The 17648-nt window shown below is 43.0% G+C and overlaps 1 protein-coding gene across 1 annotated transcript in view; it reads left to right on the forward strand.

Annotated features, from left to right (window-relative positions):
• Nucleotides 1–12651: 12651 nt before the first annotated feature.
• The window catches only part of ZNF365 (zinc finger protein 365), a 54589-nt gene continuing 49592 nt past the window's right edge, over nt 12652–17648 (forward strand). The window contains exon 1 of the mRNA XM_089683206.1: nt 12652–12743. Coding sequence (XP_089539332.1) covers nt 12667–12743 — 77 coding nt within the window. The 5' untranslated portion in view covers nt 12652–12666. The remainder of the gene's footprint in view (nt 12744–17648) is intronic.

The following is a 17648-nucleotide window of genomic DNA, read 5'->3' on the forward strand; positions in this document are numbered from 1 at the left end:
AAGTGGCCTTCAGATGCCTAATCTGGCTATAGTCAATGCTGGCAATGAAACCCTAAGCTAAAACTAGCTATAGGATTTCAGACCAGAAGGGACAAGGTTACCTAAAATAACAAGAACTGCATATAAACTCTATTGCAATAAACAGGTTCACCCACTAATATACAGTGAAGGAAAAAAGTATTTGATCCCCTGCTGAATTTGAATGTTTGCCCACTCACAAAGAAATGATCAGTCTAAAAATCAAATGGTAGGTGTATTGTAACACTGAGAGATAGAATAGCAACAAAAAATTCAAAAGAAATGCATGTCTAACAAATGATGCATGATTTGCATGTTCATGAGGGAAATAAGTATTTGATCCCCTTCACAAACACATGACTACACATGACTTAGTACTTGGTGGCAAATCCCTTGTTGGCAATCACAGAGGTCAGACGTTTCCTGTAGTTGGCCACCAGGTTTGCACACATCTCGGGAGGGATTTTGGCCCACTCCTCTTGGCAGATCCTCTCCAAGTCATTAAGGTTTGGTGGCTGACGTTTGGCAACTCAAACTTTCAGCTCCCTCCACAGCTTTTCAATTGGATTAAGGTCTGGAGACTGGCTAGGCCACTCCAGGACCTTAATGTGCTCCTTCTTGGGCCACTCCTTTGTTGCCTTGGCCGTGTGTTTTGGGTCATTGTCATGCTGGAACACCCATCCACGACCCATTTTCAATGCCCTTGTTGAGGGAGAAGGTTCTCACCCAAAATTTGATGGTATGCACGGATTTGCATGTTCATGAGAGAAATAAGTATTTGATCCCCTTCACAAACCATGACTTAGTACTCGGTGGCAAATCAAATACTTATTTCCTTCACTGTACTGAAAAGTGATCACTACATACTGTATATAGAAATGCAGACCTAGTTATCTGGCACTGTTCATGTGAGATAATACCAGTATGACAGAGATGCTTCTGCCACCTGGCTTTAGATATTTTATATACAGTATATATACACCCAGAAGCTATGGACAACATTAGTAAGCTTTTAAACATAGGAGCACTTGCCTAGTAATCCCTGTAATCTGGTTTGGGTTCAACAAGCGCTCTTCCATGGGCAGGGCATGTGTCTCAGACTTTCTCTCTGCACTTCCTTCTTCTGGAGCTTCCTGGCCAGCCTCCCAGAGAAAAGAAGTGCTGATACATAATTAATTATACATAACTCCGTGACATTAGCAGCATAGCAACTTACAAAACAGACAGAGGGCAGCAGATTCATACACCATCATGAAAGCAGCAAGAAAACACAGCTTACATTATGGCACGAGTGCTCAACCCATGGCCTGTGGAGCCCTCTGGAGTGACCTCTGACCACACACCAGGGAAGCACATGCCTGGGGTCAGAAACCCATTGATCACAATCTGGGCTTGCTGACCTGCTATCCCAGAGCATCAGAGTGCATTACGCCGGCACTGGCAGCGGAGGAAGCAGGGAGTAGGAGCCACACAAGTGGCTTTTGTCCCAGGCAGAGTGATACCAAGTGCACTCCGACTGGGACCTTTCTAGCAGCTTGGAGAGTGATGCCAGCAGAAGCTGGAGGAGGAAAACAAGGTCATTGTATTAAACAGCACATACATGCACTTCTGACATGGGAATATTAGCACCTATAAAAATGTTAATGATCAGGGTGCTTTTACCCTGATCTTCGGGTACAGGGCACTGCACCTACAGCTTTCTTGCGGGTTAGCTGCGCTGAGCCATAGACTTCTATTATATCCTGTGGCTTTGGTGCACTTTCTGAAGCGAGTCAAAACTCCTGAATACAGGAGTTTTGGTGTGCTTTCAGAAAGCGCACCACACGCGCAAGATATAATAGAAGTCTATGGTAAAGTGCAGCTAACCCACAGAAAAGCTGCAGGCAGGAGCAGACTGACAACTCATGGGGCCCCCGGGCAATAGGGGATCATGGGGCCCCTGTGTCCTTGCCCAAACTCAAAAAAGCCTATGAAAAAGGTACCAGGGGCATCTCATGGGGCCCCCTACTGACGCCGGGCCCTCGGGCAGTGCCCGAGTTTCCAAATGGTCAGTCCGCCCCTGGCTGCAGGTGCACTGCACTGTGAAAGCAGGCTTATAATGGGCTCAGGACAGTAAGGGCACATTTACATTTGTGGTTTGGGGAGAGGTAAAACCCCATATTTGAGATGTGTTTTTAGCACATCCCCCAAAAACTGGTGTAACATCAGGGGTTGCAATGACGACCCCATCCTATGCTCCAGGGGGTCTGTGCGGCCACCCTGTCACATTCTGTTTTACATTTGGACAGGCGGGGGGGCGGCATATACAAGAACCAATCCTCTCTATTTCCATCTTCCAACTGCTGATAGCTGGCTTCTCCTCCTCTCTCTCCCTGATGGCATTTGGTGGCTGCAGGAGGAAAATGTTCACTATGCTATTCAAAACACAAAATTCATTGTGATCGATTACCAAATCACTTAAGTGGCCCTTACTCTTCCAAAGGTTGAGTGCCCCTGCACTACAGTTTTACTCCATCTGTGCACAGATTTAATTCATATTTTAAATGATGGGTTTCAGCCAAAGAATGGCTGATTTCAATGAAGAATATTCATATATTTATTTTCTTTAACCTAAATAGTGAACTGAACCTATAATAATCGTGCAGAGATTTTAAATGGGGATTGGCCTTGACTGCACATAATTTTGAAATTAAATATATATTCAGTGTTCATTTATTCACTTTTATAGTCTTTTTATTTAATTGAAACTTCAGGGATCATATGTTGTTTGTGTGCACTAAAAAATGTTGTGCATTTTTTTTTTATTGAAATTTTTTCTCTCATTTCCATTTGCACAAGAATCTTGGGATGTAAAAAAACTATTTTATATTATTGTAATATCAATTAATTCTATGGGTCTACATGAAGATTACAAGCCAACAGCCACAAAGGTTGTTAGTACTTGTAGTTTTCCTTTCACAGAACTGTGTAAATGAATGACACGGCTGAACAGGCAGAGCCCCACAAGGCCACTTTTTTTTTTTTTTTATAGTGACAGCTAGCAGGGAGAGAAGATCCCCCGCTAGCTGTAATTAGATGCATCAGAGTAGGCAGTAGCTCTGGGAGTGGGAACATGGTGGAAAATGGTGGAAATTTGTAACATGTTCCCAAAGGTGAACTTATCCTTTAAGCCAAAACTATCTTTTTAATTTTAGAGTAGGAAATTGGTTAAAAGGCTTGGCAAGATTTTTTGTTGTGTCCTATTAGGCAGATTTTCCTTTTTTTCCTGTTTCAAGATTCAAGAGGTGAAATTAAATCTCTCCAATGTGAGGGAAGGTCTCTCTTAGACAGCTGTCACTGAAACAAGTGTCCCTATTGGACACTTATTCTTTGTATTTATGTTGTAGTGACAACTCAAAATGTTGACTTTGCTTTTAGTCCTGGTAAATCTTTCCAGCAGAAACACAGACAGCAATACAAACCTGACATGGGTTCTATCCCTTCCCTACTCTATACATAATGGGAAACATGTTGGTTTTGGACACATTTTTTTTTTAAATAAATGTTTATTGGGTTTCACAAATAGGCAGTACATGGCTCCACAGACTGAAAGATTCGACAATGAGACTTCATATTAATAATGAGACTTAAAAGACAGAAAACATTTATACATCATGTTGCGATATCCATAGAAAAGAGATGAAAGACATGGATGGAAAATGGACATGGATAGGAGCTCAGGTTGGAAAATCTAAAATATAGGAGTCAATTGCACTAGGCCACTAGACATCCAGCTGATACATTGTAATAAGATACATGGACATTTGAAAAGGAAATTTAAAAAACATTTAATTTTCTTAATTTAAAATTACCCTTGCTAAAGCCAGCATAAAGCAACATGGAGGTTGTCTGCCACATGCACAAACATTAGCTTTTCCCTGATTAAAAGCATCAGTCTAGTACAGGTGAGTTTGATATTGTGGTTTAGAAAAAGTTTGAAGCCAAAAGTCCCATAATTTTAACATGATGGTAGACTGGTTGCTGCATCTAGCATATCAGTACAGTGGAAACCACATAAATTGTTCATAAATGACATAAGCCAGTAACTTAACCTACATTCATATGAGCACATATGGGCAGATAGTTTGCTACATTCAGAGGTGAATTAATGCCATCTCTGAACATAGCAACACTGTGCTATATAGACAAACAAACTGGATGATCAGCTGTGACCAGCTTTTGTGTGTCTAGAACTCCATTGAAAAACTGGGTCTCTATGTACACTGCCAGCATCTAGGGTTGGTCAGAGGCTCAGATGAGCTATTACATGTGGCTGGTCATTGATTTGTACACAGTACAAATTTGACAACTGCCATTGACAGCTACTGCTGGTCGCACACAATTGGGGTTATTTAATAAAGCTGGGGAATGCAAAATTTGATGCAACACTGGACAGAATCCAATCAGCTTTCAAGTTTTATTGCCAAAGCTTAATTAAACAAGCTGAGGTTAGAATCTGATTGGCTACCATGCACAGATGCTCCAGATTCTGAGTGCACCAGTGTTAGTAAATCTACCCCAATGTGTGCAGGCGTCATTTACAAGAACCCGCCTCTGGGTACTGCTATTTGTCTGTGTGAACGTAGCCTTATCCTTCTGGCCAGTGGGATGCCCAGGTGATTATTATTATTATTATACAGTATTTATATATAGCGCCAAAGGGTTTGCTCAGGTGATGGTTGGGATGGTTTGGGTTAGCTCTTCTAATGTTAAAAATTTTCTATATCCAACACTAGGATTTTCCAGCATGCTGGCAAATGTCCTCATTTCTCTGTAAAACAGTGGTGGTGAGGATGAGAAAATGCCTTGCTGCTCACTATTTTTGAAAAGAAATCTGTCTGGAGGGATTGATTGTGCAAATGTAGGAGACTCAACTTGCCCCAAACCCATTGTGCAGTGAATAATCTGAAAAAAGTTGGGTTTTTTTAAATTTAAAATGGAGACACTTTTCTTGGACCAGGCCCTGTTTCAGAAAATTAGAGACCAATTACACCTTTGCTACTGAAGCTTTTAAAATATAGTTTTTTTGCAGTTTATTTATTTCTAGCTATTTTTACTATACATGATTTTTATAGTGCCAACAGTTTGCATACCTGTTCACAGCGTAATATGTTCAGTATTGCAATGAAATATCAAAGTATTAAGGAAAGCATTTTAGACATCAATTGGATGAGACAGGATCTTGCTTTCAACTTGGAGTTCACATGATAATTACAAATAAACAAAGCCTTCTGGGTGATGAAATAGCTGCATGATATTCAGATGGAGAATCACATAAATCATTAGCAAAAAGCAAGGAACTATAACTGGAACGTGATTATAAATAATGTTTACAAGTCTTGTTGCTTTGCTCCTGTTCTGCAATTAAAGGATTCCAGTATGTTCTTGCAGCTTAACGTTGAAGGTGTGTGCTGGGGCCTGTACTGTATTTCCTCTGAAGCTGAAAATGATCAAACAGCTTACAATGACTCTAAACTCTGTTTTAACCACTTTGGCTCTGGAAGGTTTACCCCACTTCCTGACCAGGCCATTTTTTGCTATTCAGCCAGTGCCATTAGTACAGTGTCAGTGCTATTTTTTAGCTGTATTGGTGTCACTGGGGGATGTCAGTGACACCCTGCCAGTTCCCCCCAGTATCAGAATGTCCGCCGCAGTCCTGCTATAAGTCGCTGATCGCTGTCATTACTAGTAAAAATGAAAAAAAAAAATCCCAGTGTATATGCAGCCATTTTTAAACACTATAACTTTCACGTAAACCAATTCATTTACACGTATTGGGATTTTTTTTTTTAGCAAAGACATGTTGCAAAATACATGTTAAATTTAAATTTATGACAAAATTTAATTCTTTAAATTTTTTACTGGACATGTTTAATAGCAAAAAGTCAAAAATATAGGTTTTTTTTCTATAAAATTGTTTTTTTTTTTATAGCGCAAAAAATAAAAACCGCACAGGCGCTCAAACACCACCGTAAGAAAGCTCAAGTCGTGGGAAAAAAAGGACATAAATTTCATTTGGGTGCAGCATTGCATGACCACGCAATTGTCAGTTAAAGTAACGCAGCGCTGTAATGCAAAAAATGGCCTGGTCAGGAAGGGGGGTAAATCCTCTGGAGGGCAAGTGGTTAATGAAAACTAGACTACAAGGCCAATTAAATCATGGATTTATATAGATTATTTTTGGAAAATAAGGATATCATTTGGTGTGACTTTGAGGCCTCATTCACACAGGCGTACTAAAGTGTACACCCATGTGAAGGGCTGAGTGACATGTCCCCGATTGCAGGCAGTGTGGGCTTAGGGACATGCATCTGCACCCACATGGATGTCAAATTGGGAGCAGCGACTGTGTCTGTGCAGCTGCTGTGTCCAAGTTGACACGAATGAGACTTTCTGCACGGGGGCACAAGGAACACCTGTACATCCCGTGTGGGCAAACATGGCCCTTCACACGGGTGTATGCTTTAGTACACATGTTTAAACAAGGCCTATTTGTGAATTAAAGGGATTCTAAAGCCTAAACATTTTCTTAACCTTAATGCATACCTTGCATTAAAGCAAAAAAAAAAATGTTTAGGTAGCAGTATCCCCCCTCATCCCCCTTATACTTGCCTGAGCCCTCCCTCAATCCAGCGCTGTGCCTGTATTCTGACTCCAACTGTTGTATTAGTGAGTTATCCCTTGCTGAGACCTCTATGCCTGGCCTGTATACGCAGATACAATCACCACGGACAGTCTTTATCAGACAGCTGAACTCACCAAACACCTGTTTTTTCATCCACAAAATCTTTATTGCATGCAGCAGGTTAACAGCAGACAACAGATGCGGCAAATGAAAGGACAGTATTTGCAAAACATGGTAATGTATTCTCAGATGTGAGCAGATTACATGTGGCCTAGAGACAAAATTCATCCCAATAAAGACAGAGAAAATGGAAAGGAAATAGTGTACAGCACAAGCTACTGAAACCAAAATATCCACTAGATGGCAGTATCTTAACTAGCTATACTGAGGCTAATAAACAATGGCTTAAAGCAGTGGTTCTCAACCTTCCTAATGCCGCGTCCCTTTAATACAGTTCCTCATGTTGTGGTGACCCCCAACCATAAAATTATTTACCCATTAATTATAATTCATGAAGTGTCGTTTTACCTCCAATACTGCTGCTTTCAACACAGTAGCTGCTTTCAACACAGTAGCTGCTTTCTACAAAGTAGCTGCTCTTTACACAGTAGCTGCTCTTTACACATCGGAAATATGTGTTTTCCGATGGTCTTAGGCGACCCCTGTAAAAGGGTTGTTCGACCCCCAAAGGGGTCGCGACCCACAGGTTGAGAACCACTGGCTTAAAGTGTTACTAAACCCCGGACCCTGCATTCACTATATCTGGTCTCCCACAGTACACAGAACATGAAAATGCAATTATTGTAGTAAATATAAACTGCTAAGTACCTTTTCTCATCAGCCGTTAGAGCAGTCTTCTGACTTATATCAGTGTTCAGCAGAGCACATGTTAAAGCGTGTAGGAGACATTTTCTTTATGCTCTAGGATGATGCAAAACCCCTGACCTCTGTCTGGACAGTGCTGATTGGCCCAGTGCTGATCACATGCACCCTCCCAAGAAAAAAACAAAAAAAAACCTGTCTAGCAATACACAAGAAACTGAGCATGTGCGGAATGTCTACAGTTCAGTCTGTCTTATCAGGAGATATGACATGAACCTTTGAACAAGAGGAGGTGCAGAGAAGTCAGGATCAAATGGCCTTTTTACACAATGCAGAGGATTAACCCCTTAGGTTCCACAGTGAGTATAACAAGCATGCTTTACCGCATATACAGACTGATTTTACTGTTGTGGATTTAGTAACACTTTACAGATTAGCTATATAAATTCTCAGTTCACAGTAATATGAGCATTACCCATAACTATGCATTATGTTATATTTTTACTCAACACGTGTAACAGCACAGCCTGTCTGTAGCAGCTTTCTCCCTTCTCTCCACTCTCACAGGCTTGGCTGAGAGAAGTGAAAGTCATTGGCTCCCGCTGCTGTGAGTCAAATCCTGTGATGAGGGAGCAGGGGGTGGAGCCGTGTTTGCCTATAGACAGCGTGGCTCAGAATCAAGAGGCTTCCTATGGCGGAGAAAGGGAGGAGCTCTGTCAGGGGACCCGAGAAGAGAAGGTTCAGGGCAGCTCTGTGCAATTCCACTGAACAAAGCAGTTAAGTATATTGTAAACATGTTTGTTATTTTAAAAAAAGATATCAAAAATAGCATTTATAGTAATTTGAAAATGTAGCTCCTGTACTTAAAAAAAATGACTGAAAGTAAACCAAAGCAGATTGGCATGGTTCATGCTCAGTACAGTATGTAAAGGCAATGTCTGTTCTGCAATAAGATCTACCTTACTGCCTGCTCCAGCCTTCCCCGGCATGGGTAGCTCAGCTTGCAGCGTTTGGCCTGATCCCTGTGTACCGGGATGACTATCTCAGTGACATCATCCTGTGTTGGCCAACAATGATGTCACCAGTTATGACACTAGCCTTTTGATGGCTTAACAGTTTGATTGAGAGCACAAGTAACTTGATGAAATGCCATGAATAGAACTGTTTTTGGAATATAGTTAAATTGATAGGTTTATCTTAGCAAACATTACATGCTTTCTCTCCTTTTTCTCCAACTTCTCTTTCTTTCCGTTGCCCCCCACAACCATTCTCTGGGTGTCTCTTTTGCCTTGGGAGGTCCTATGGAGACAACCACTCTGCAGTTGCCATACTGCTGCACTCGTTCGTACCTGTACTCGTGAAAATGCTTCCAATATCCAACACCGATACTTTGAGGTGAGATTTGCATCCATACAAATGCCAAGAATGGCATGCGATTTGAACAGGAATGCTGTGTGATTCCTATCAGTATCCATAACGCTCCTGTGTGATCCCATACCAAAATCATTATGGCATGTGTTGAATATAAATGTTTTAGGAAACAGTTAACTTGATGGGTTTAGTTCCATTTTCAAGTGAAACTAAAACTAAAGTGGTTCTAAAGGCTTAGGCTGGTCCTACATTGTACAATTTTCTTGAGAATTTTGCTTTAAATTTACCAAAAACCATATAATATGAGGTCAAACCTAAACAACACTTTCAGTTGTATCCAATTAGGCCGGCCTTTGCACGACATAGTTCAAGGTAAATCTAAAGGAAATTGGGCAGAAATTCGACAGAAATTTGTATAGTGTATGGCCAGCCTTAAAGTGGGACTTTAGGGAATGAATAAAAATGGACAAACATGCTTTGTCTCTTCTGCATTAAGGGTCGATTCACACCATGCCCAGAGCTGAATCGCACAAGAACGCACAGTGCAATACACATGCGACTTTGTGCGGTGCGATTTCAACCCTATTTATTTTTAATGTGCTTAAATCACACTGCGCCGTGCCAAAAGTAGTGTATGTACTACTTTTGAAAATGCGCTGTAATCAGATAGCACAAAAGTTCTGGTGCAGGCAGGTGTGGGCAATCGCACTGCGTTTGCAACCTGGATTTTGTGTTTCATTTTTTATTAGCATTCTCTGCAGATCGCAAAAGCAGTGTGTTTTGCATGCGGGTTGAAGCACACAGGAACACACATCGCGTTCCTGTGCAAATCAGATGCGGGCATGGTGTGAGTCAGGCCTAAAATTATTATTATTATACAGGATTTATATAGTGCCAACAGTTTGCTCAGCGCTTCACAATATAACAGGAGACAATACAGCAACAATACAGTTCAATACAAGAGGGTTAGGAGGGCCCTGCTCCTTGGAGCTTACAATCTAGGAGGGAGGGGCTAGTGTTACAAAAGGTAGTAACTGTGGGGGATGGACTGGTTGGAAGAGTAGAAGATTCCAGTATTAGCTGAGGGCAGGATAGACTTCCCTGAAGAGAGGTTTTCAGAGATCGCCTAAAAGTGAGCAGAGTAGGCGATAGTCTGATAAATTGGGGTAGAGAGTTCTAGAAGATGGGGGAAGCTCTGGAGAAGTCCTGGAGACGAGAATGGGAGGAGGAGACAAGGGAGCTAGAGAGCAGGAGGTCCTGCGAGGAGCGGAGAGGACGGTTTGGGTGATATTTGGAGACAAGGTTGGTGATGTAATTTGGGGCAGAGTTATAAATGGCTTTATATGTTATTGTTAATGTTTTGAATTTTATCCGTTGGCAATGGGAAGCCAGTGGAGGGATTGGCAGAGAGGGTGGCAGCAGCATTCATGATAGACTGAAGAGGGGATAGCCTGCGATGAGGTAGGCCAATAAAATGACCTACCTGTCTGTCCACCCCTTTACAGTGAACTGCACACTCGCAGCTCACTGTAGGTATTGGCAATGGTGAAGCCAATGGAAGAGTGACATCATCCTTGCCCAGCCAATGAAAGCAGCTGGCCGCTCAAAGATGTCAGTGGCCGATGGGGAGCTCCAGCACGTCACATGACTGGAGCCAAGGTGAGCATACTTCTGCTTTAGGCCTCTTTCACACGGGTGATCCATATGTCAGTTTTTCATCTGTCCATTTACAGAGAAAAATGGCCACCCATGTATTTCTATGGACTAGCGAATGTATATGATTGATCATCTGTTTACATCCGTTAATGTCCGTATCTGTTAACATCCATTTTTTTGAATGGAAGAAAACCCTAAAATAACCCAATAGATGGATGTAAACGGATGAAAAACAGATGTAAATGGATGTAAAAAATGGATGTAAACAGATGAAAAAAGGGATGTTAACTGATGAAAAAATGGATGTAAACTGATCTGCTTTATCTTGGAAAAAAACATGACTGAACTGATGAAAAAAATGGAATGGCTATGTGAAAGCGGCCTTAGGGTTTTTACCCTATTGCTCTCTCTGCATTAAGGTAAAAACCTTCTGTGCCACAGGATCCCCCAGTCTCCTCCTATACTTGCCTGAGCCTGATCTCGATCCAGTGATGGGCACAAGAGCAGCAGCTCTCTCCCTCCTCACTGGACAGACTGATTGCAGCAAGAGCCATTGGCTTCTGCTGCTGTCAGTCAAATCCTCTGAGGAGGGAGTGAGGTGCAGGGCCAAGCTGTGCTGCGTGTCTATAGACTCAGGCAGCACACCTTGGGATTGAGCCCGCACAAGTGCCCCCATAGAAAGTGGCTTTTCTACAAGGGCACTTGCCAAAGAGGTGAAGCCAGGAGCGCTGGCAGGGGACCCCAGCAGAAGAGGGTCAAGGCAGCTCTGTGCAAAACCAATACACAAACCTGGAAAGTATGACTTTTTTTTAAAGGTTTACAATTACTGTAACTTGTAACAACCTGAGAGCAGGAAGCTGTTTATTGCAGAAGTCATGCTATGTCCATGTCACGTTTGTAGCAGTTCTCTTCTTATTCTGGGTCACAATCCTGCGCAATGTCCCTTTGCCTGTTTTGGTCAGTTGACCGTGTTTATGCTTATCAGACGATGGTTTCCCAGAAACTGTATATGCCGCCATAACCTTTGATACTGTATCTTGCAAACGGCAAATAATTCGGCAACCTGAGTCACAGAGACAGCAGCTAAGCGGCACCAACAATCTGCCCTCTTTGAAGCTCAGCTCTCACATGACTCTGTATTACTAGCAATGAATGACGAAAGTGAGGCTTCCCACCTGTTAGCTAGGTGTCTCATCACTCAGCGGAAGCAAAAGAATGTTTGTTACATCACTTCTGCCTTCTGCTTTTAACACAAAACATGTTGTCACTTTCACACCTGCAAATCATGTAGTGTTTCTATTTATTGTCCACCCTGTACATATATAATAATGTTTTTAGCATGGAAATAAAGAGTGTCAGAAAAGGCCTGGAGTTGGTTGTGTGTCAAGGGTGACCCTTTCCCTCTCATGTGACATGTGTAGTGTGTTCTGGAAGCAGGCTGTCAGGTCTCAGGTGGGTAGCAGGACTGAGCTGTGTGTGGAGAGGTCTCTATGCCTCCTAATATCAGATCTCAGGTGGGTGGCGGGACTGAGCTGTGTGAGAGGTCTCTATGCCTCCTAATATCAGAACATCTCAGGTGGGTGGCGGGACTGAGCTGTGTGAGGAGAGGTCTCTATGCCTCCTAATATCAGATCTCAGGTGGGTGGCGGGGCTGAGCTGTGTGTGGAAAGGTCTCAGACCTCCTGATATCAGAACATCTCAGGTGGGTGGCGGGGCTGAGCTGTGTGAGGAGAGGTCTCTATGTCCCCTGATATCACAACATCTCAGGTGGGTGGCGGGGCTGAGCTGTGTGTGGAGAGGTCTCAGACCTCCTGATATCAGAACATCTCAGGTGGGTGGCGGGGCTGAGCTGTGTGAGGAGAGGTCTCTATGTCCCCTGATATCACAACATCTCAGGTGGGTGGCGGGGCTGAGCTGTGTGTGGAGAGGTCTCTATCCTCCTGATATCACAACATCTTCTCTCTATATAACACACACAGCTCTATGGAGAAGGTGACATAATCCTCCAGAAGAGGAGAGCTACCCAGCCTGGAGGACTCCACCGGCCAATCACAGAGTCTCGCTCAGGGACCAATGAGAGGACAGCTTACATGTGCACTCCAGCACATGGGTGAGCAGCATCCCTCCAGCTCTGGATGGAAGACTCTCAGCGATGCTCTGATTTACGGCTCTGCTGTGAAGGGCTTTTCCAGCAGCATCAGCAACAAGTCGGGTAAGTGAGCAGTCTCCGGCTGTGATTAGAGATGCAGAGGGGGGGTGACCATCCTCCCCTCCCCCACACAGCCCCCAGCCTGTTTACAAACATTCCAGAAAAGACAGACAGCCGAGATTAACCCCTTGCAGCCCGGTGCAGAGGAGGGGACAGCCATGACAGTTCTCTGTGAAGGCTGGATGATCTATGGGCAGCCTGTGTATGGACTGACACCTTCCCATCATGGAGGAGCAGGATGACACCATACAATGAGGATTGCTGTGCTGTGTTCTCCATCCATCGGTGTGGCTGTGTTTGTTCTAGTTGCAGATCTCGGGGGAGATGGAGATGTGTTCTCTGATGGTTGGCACTTTCCGTTACGTCTGTGTGTGAACAGATCCCCGGAGACCGCCAGAAAATCGCAAAGTTTTTTTTTGAACGGCTTTAAATGTTCATAAAAACACACGTCCCCCTAGAAATAAAACCCCTGCACCCCCGGACCGGACTGACCCCCTTATAAATATATCAGGATGGGGTCACAGGGCGATATCGACAGCACAAAGTTCAGGAACCCATGACAACCAATCACAAATCGTCTCTTAGGGCTCCTTTAAGGAGTGTATTTCAATGAGCCTCGTGTACTTAAAGTGATTCTAAAGGTTGCAAAAAATATAAATAAATAACAAATGTTATACTTACTTGCTCTGTGCCATGGTTTTGCACAGATCAGCCCTGATCCTCTTATTGGCTTCCCTGCTTGCAGTCCTGGCTCCTGCCGAGTGCCCCCAATAGCAAGCCTTTTGCTATGGGGGCACTTGAGCAGGCTCGTTCCCGAGCTGCACTCCTGTGAATGGACGTTGTCCCGCCCCTTTCTATCCTCTCATTGGCTCACTGGCTGTGATTGACAGCAGCAGTAACCAAGGGCTTGAGCTACTGTGTGAGTCAATGGGGAGAGTGAGAGACCCGAGAGAGCCGAGGCTCTCTTGCACATCGCTGGGTCGAGAATGGGCTCAGGTATATGATGGGGGGGGGCTGTACCAAGAAGGTTTTTGCATTCATGCATAGAATACAAGAATGCCTTTAGAACCACTTTAAAAATGAAGAATAATGGTTTTTTTTTGCACCAAACGCATCTAAATGCAACTCGTTAAAAGAAAAAAAAAAAAAGAAAAACACACAGCAAACGTATGTAAACAAGCATACAGAACCACACACTGAACATGGGGATTGCAGTGTAAATGAGCCTCAAAAACTTTCATTCAAAATATAACTAAAGGCAAAACTTTTTTTTAGTTTTGGATGGAGTGGAGAGGGATTAGAACCCCTGTCAGTTTTTATTGCTGTCTGTGGCTCCATTAGGAAGATTCACCCTCTCTATTTGTCCTATTTACCATTATCATTGAAAGTGAAAGTAAAAGAAAATTCCAACTTTTTGGTTGTCCCCAGAAAAGTAATAGAGGGGAAATCTTCCAGTGGGGAGACTGGTTCTGGTGACCTGGTGGTCTCCAAGGGATTCCCTTAATTTTTAGGGATTTCCTCTCACTTCCTGTTTTAGCTCTGGGGCAGGAAGTGAAGGGAGATCCGCAATAGCACACAGATGGGCAAAAATAAACTGACGGGTTATAACCCTGACTGTACCCAAAATAGAAAAAACAAGTTTTGCCTATAGTTCTATTTTAAATACATTTCTCACTTTAGCCACAGAGAATTAAAATCCACTTTTCTGTGCACCAAATGCCTTTGCGGACCCCTGATATTACCTTGTAAAATTAGCAGTGACATCATCACTGTGCTGTACATGGCCTGTACAAAGAGCAGAGCTGTAGGAGGCTCCATCCACTACAGGAGGGGGCGGTGACAAGACCAGTCACTTTGCACAAATTGAGAGAGCAGCAGTGAGTGGTCTTTATTATAGGAAACTCCTGCACAGAGGCAAAGTTTCACACTGGATTGCTGCCCAGATCTGGAAAAAATACACAAAGTACCCTAAGATTCAAGTAAGAATACACATGATTCTTGTATTTAGACATTTTTTGCGCAACCCAGAGTTCAACTTTAATATCCAGCAGCGCAGGCATGTGTAATCATAAATAATACGAACGCTGCTACACAGATCAATTTTATGCACTTGTAAGCCATTGACTGCAATACTGCATGATCAATATACAACTGAATTACATATGACACATATCATATATTATCCTCATGGATTAAATGTATACAACTGAAAAGAATGTTGTTTAAGTACAGTAAAGATATTTTTTTGGCGATTCTGCAGAAGAACTTCTTGAAGCCAAATTAAAATCAACTTTTTTTTTCTCCAGTTCGTTTTGAAACATTTAAGTTTGTTATCGTTTGGAAAAGTTTCGTTGTTTATGTTTAATTATTGTTGTGAATGCTTATTAAAATGTAGCAAAAATAGTATGTTCATGGCCAATTCACACAACAACTCGGTGCGTGAAACCCACATTTGGTGCGTGTATCCTGCACCACGTTCAAAACGCACTGCACTTGCAATCTGCAGCAAGTTTCAGTGCAATGTAAATGACACCCCAAACACAGGTCACAAATGCAGTGTGTTTGCCTGCACTGTATCGCATGGTACAAAAGTACCATGTGATCTGGTTGCTATGCGGTTTGTAAAGTGATGCATGTAGTCCGGTGAGATTTCAGTTTATTATTATTATACAGGATTTATATAACGCCAACAGTTTGCGCAGCGCTTTACAATGTAAGGGAGACAGTACAATTACAATACATTTCAGTACAGAAGGAATGTGAGGGCCCTGCTTGTGGAGCTTACAATCTAAAGGAAGGGGGAGGTGATACAAAAGGTGTTAGCTGCATGGGATGATCTGGCGGAGGTGATTCAAGAACAGTTCTTAGGTGAAGGTGGGGTAGACTTCCCTGAAGAAGTGGGTTTTCAAGGATCGCCTAAAGGCAGACAGGGTGGGGGCTGACCGGACATGCTGTGGTAGGGAGTTCCAGTGGATGGGAGAGGCTCTGGAGAAATCCTGGAGATGAGCGTGGGAGGAGGTGATGAGGGAGCTAGAGAGGAGGATATGGGAGGAGCGGAGTGGGCGATTTGGGCGGTATCTGTGGATGAGTTTGGTGATGTAGATAGGGGCAGTGTTGTGGATGGCTTTGTATGTTGTGGTTAGTATTTTGAATTTTATACGTTGGGTTAGTGGAAGCCAGTGAAGGGATTGGCAGAGAGGGGCAGCAGTCGCTGATCGGTTGGTAAGGTGTATGAATCTATTCAAATTAATGGACTGAAATTGCACTGCAACCAGATCTCATGTGAATTGTGCTGTCCATTCCTGTACGATTCATGGTGTGAACCTGCCCATAAACTTGTGCGTTTTTATGTGCATTTTGCAGTGCATAAAAATGCATGTGTCATGAAAATGCATTGATTCCAATGACAATACTAAGCAAAAAAGTCCACATGCACAAACATCCACATGAAAATACTAGCATATGCGCTGGTCTCAAAAGCCTTCATGGTATACATTAGGTCAGTTGCTACCGATAGGATGGCTAGGTATATGGCACTGCTGCTCTCCAATACCTCAAATGGGAAATGGATAGGGCTCTGTAACAATATAAAGAAAGGAGAGTGCACGACCGCCCTAGTGTAATCTAATTTATTCAAAACAGCAATAAAAATCTTCACCACTATGCACTCACATATTCCATATGAAAAGTGAGCATGTCTGTGTCCACACCAACCCTCCTGGTGACATCTTCATATCACATGAAAAGTGAGCATGTCTGTGTCCACACCAACCCTCCTGGTGACCGCTGCTTGATCCGAGCAATGTGATATCTTCATATCACATAAAAAGTGAGCATGTCTGTGTCCACACCAACCCTCCTGGTGACCGCTGCATGATCCGAGCAATGTGATATCTTCAGATCCTCCTTGTATCACCAGCTGACAGCTAGGGAGCTGCTGAAGCTGGCCAGCGGTGTGTAGATGGTGCTGCGCATGCGCCCTATGGCGCTTCCAGCCACAGATTACTCTGGGCGGTTGTGTGCTCTCCTTTCTTTAAATTGTTATTGATTCCAATGAGGCCATTCACATCTCCGCGCTGTGTTGTAAAAAATTAGGCATGTCCAATATTATATGCATTTACCTAATTTTCTGGCCAATTGGCCAAGTCTGTGTGAGCACATAAAAACACATGAAAATGCATGTTAAAGACCATTGTAAAGCTCTTAATGCAGACAGTGTAAGTATGGGGCCACTCACCTGCACTCAGATGTCAGATTAGGAGGAACGGCTGTGTCCCCATAGACTTACATGAGCTGCCTGCATGCAACATCTGGTGGCTCAAGCTGCATAAATGGTCCAATCACAGTCTATGGGCTTCAGCATATGTGTGAATGAAGCTTTACAGAAGGGGAACAAGAAAGTTCACACTAAACTAAATGGGTGGTTTCTGGTAACCCAGTGATGCTACTAAAATGCAATATTCACCATAGTGCCCCAGTTATAAAGCAGTTGCATGATCTTACTGCAACCACACTGCTGCTTTAGGTTTTTAAAAAAAGAAAATATTTTTAAAAAGCATAGGGATGCAACATGCAAGCAAGCTGTGTAATTATAAAGTGTAGCTGTCAAATTATTTTTTATGACCTATTACAGGTATTTAATGTATATTACACAGCACTTTGCATTTACATCAGTGCCTGCCCTCAATCTAAAGTTCCTACCTCACATGCATACATATACTAAGGCCACTTTAGATAGGAGCAGACTAACCTTCACACACAGGGAAAATATGCACAATGCATGCAGATAGTGTGCTGACCAGGATATAAACCTGATACCCCAGGAATGCAAAGCAGAAGTGCTAGCCACTGTGCTGTCCTGGATGTTACTTATGGTTTGGTATAGTGTAAGGGTCTTTTACCACCAAA

The sequence above is a fragment of the Staurois parvus genome, unplaced genomic scaffold (assembly GCF_062004578.1).
Source record: "Staurois parvus isolate SC_StPar_1 unplaced genomic scaffold, SC_StPar_1.0 ptg000303l, whole genome shotgun sequence".
Classification (NCBI taxonomy): Eukaryota; Metazoa; Chordata; class Amphibia; order Anura; family Ranidae; genus Staurois; species Staurois parvus.